Source organism: Cyprinodon variegatus, unplaced genomic scaffold, assembly GCF_000732505.1.
Source record: "Cyprinodon variegatus isolate N-32 unplaced genomic scaffold, C_variegatus-1.0 Scaffold935, whole genome shotgun sequence".
NCBI lineage: Eukaryota > Metazoa > Chordata > Actinopteri > Cyprinodontiformes > Cyprinodontidae > Cyprinodon > Cyprinodon variegatus.
This window is the reverse complement of record NW_015151388.1, coordinates 26,407-27,931: the sequence shown is the minus strand read 5'-3', so window position 1 is coordinate 27,931 and position 1,525 is coordinate 26,407. Positions and strand designations below refer to the sequence as shown.

General features: G+C 41.9%; 1 protein-coding gene across 2 annotated transcripts in view; it reads right to left on the bottom strand.

Annotated features, from left to right (window-relative positions):
* LOC107100081 (homeobox protein engrailed-1-B-like) overlaps positions 1 to 1,317 on the bottom strand; it is a 5,265-nt gene extending 3,948 nt beyond the window's left edge. Inside the window, exon 1 of one of the 2 annotated variants that reach the window (XM_015398440.1) lies at positions 415 to 1,317. In XM_015398440.1, the coding sequence (XP_015253926.1) occupies positions 415 to 943 (529 nt within the window). In that variant the 5' untranslated portion in view covers positions 944 to 1,317. The remainder of the gene's footprint in view (positions 1 to 414) is intronic. The other variant, XM_015398439.1, reaches the window with a different exon arrangement.
* Positions 1,318 to 1,525: the final 208 nt, after the last annotated feature.

Sequence of the window (1,525 nt, the reverse complement as noted above, 5' to 3'; positions counted from 1 at the left end):
AGTATTAGTATTATTATTATTATTATATATGTATTAGATAGATAGATAGATAGATAGATAGATAGATAGATAGATAGATAGATAGATAGATAGATAGATAGATAGATAGATAGATAGATATTGTTTGGTAGGTATTTATTTCAGTTTTTCTTAAACCTTTATCTAAAAGCGAGCGTTGATATCTGACAAAAAATGAACTTCTCTAATTTTTTTTGTTTTGTTTTGCTTTTTGTTTTTGTTGTTCAAATGTTTAAGTGTAACGGTTATTGCAAAAGGTCAATTTTATAAAATGGGTGATAGAAAAAAAAAGAAATTGATTGAATCACATTATAAAGTAAAATCAGTATTCTATCTAATAATTTAAAGCTAGGTTAATTTGCCTGTTAGGATCTGTTTGTGAATCTCTCGTCTTACCAGAAGAGGGCCTGTCAGAGTAGCGGGTACAGTAGACCCAAGCGGGCCAGAGCATGGGTTGGTTCTCCGCCGTAGTGGTACCCTTCCCGTTTAGCACTACTAGAGAGGAGACAGCATCCTCTCCGGGGTTCTCCTCGGGTTTGAACACCTCGCTCTTTGATCCAGGGGCTGCTGTGTCGCCGTTGCTGCACTTTTTGGGACTGGCGATGGAGGATGAATTGCTGTCGCTGCTGCAGCTGGAGTCCAGGCATGCTGACACTGGAAACGACCTACAAAGGTCCGGGCAGGAACTTTGCGCCTTCTCTCTCGTACTTAGATCGAGTTCTTTCCTGCATCCAAAATCCGGTCGTAGGATGTTGTCAATGAAGAAGTTGGTTGTTCTGTGGGCCTGTTGGGCGGCCTGAAGAGGCAGCATGGCTATTGACGGAGAATCGCTTTCTCCCTCGCTATTATCAGCGCTGCTAAGATTCCCCTCTTCCTCCATCAGTGTCCCAGAAGGTGTCTTCTCTTCTGGTGGAACACCGTCCATTTCTTTAATAAATAAATTAATACATTAAAATGTCAACAGAAGTAAGAATTAAAGCAGGACCATTTTGTTTTGCTAAAATATGTGGTGAAAACGAGGATAACCAATTTGCGCAAAAAACCTCCTGCGCGTCATGGTCAGTGACCCACTAGAGGGCTGCTGGGCTTGCTGCCGCGCACTGCTCTGATGCACGGACGGCTTTCAGCACTCTCTCCAAAGTCTGCAGAGCGTGTTGTCGAACTCACCGTCCGCAAGAGAAGCAACAACATCCAAAACGACCAATCAGTGCTCTCGGCAGTCTTAAACAGAATGACGACGTTGGATTAAGCGAGGCGTCTCTTTGCCAAAAGGAGACATGAGTTTAAGATGCAACCAGAGGAGAATATCTCCGTCAGCTGAGATGGAATGACTTTTCATACAAATTCAACCATTCGCCTCTCGACAGCTGACCAGATTTTTTTAGGAACCGAAAATATCCTATAACCTGATTGTTTTGCAGAGTAGTATCTTTAATATAATTGTATATTATATGGAGTGGCCTTCAATGATTTGAGTCGGTCACTCTTTTTAGACATCTGCTTTGCA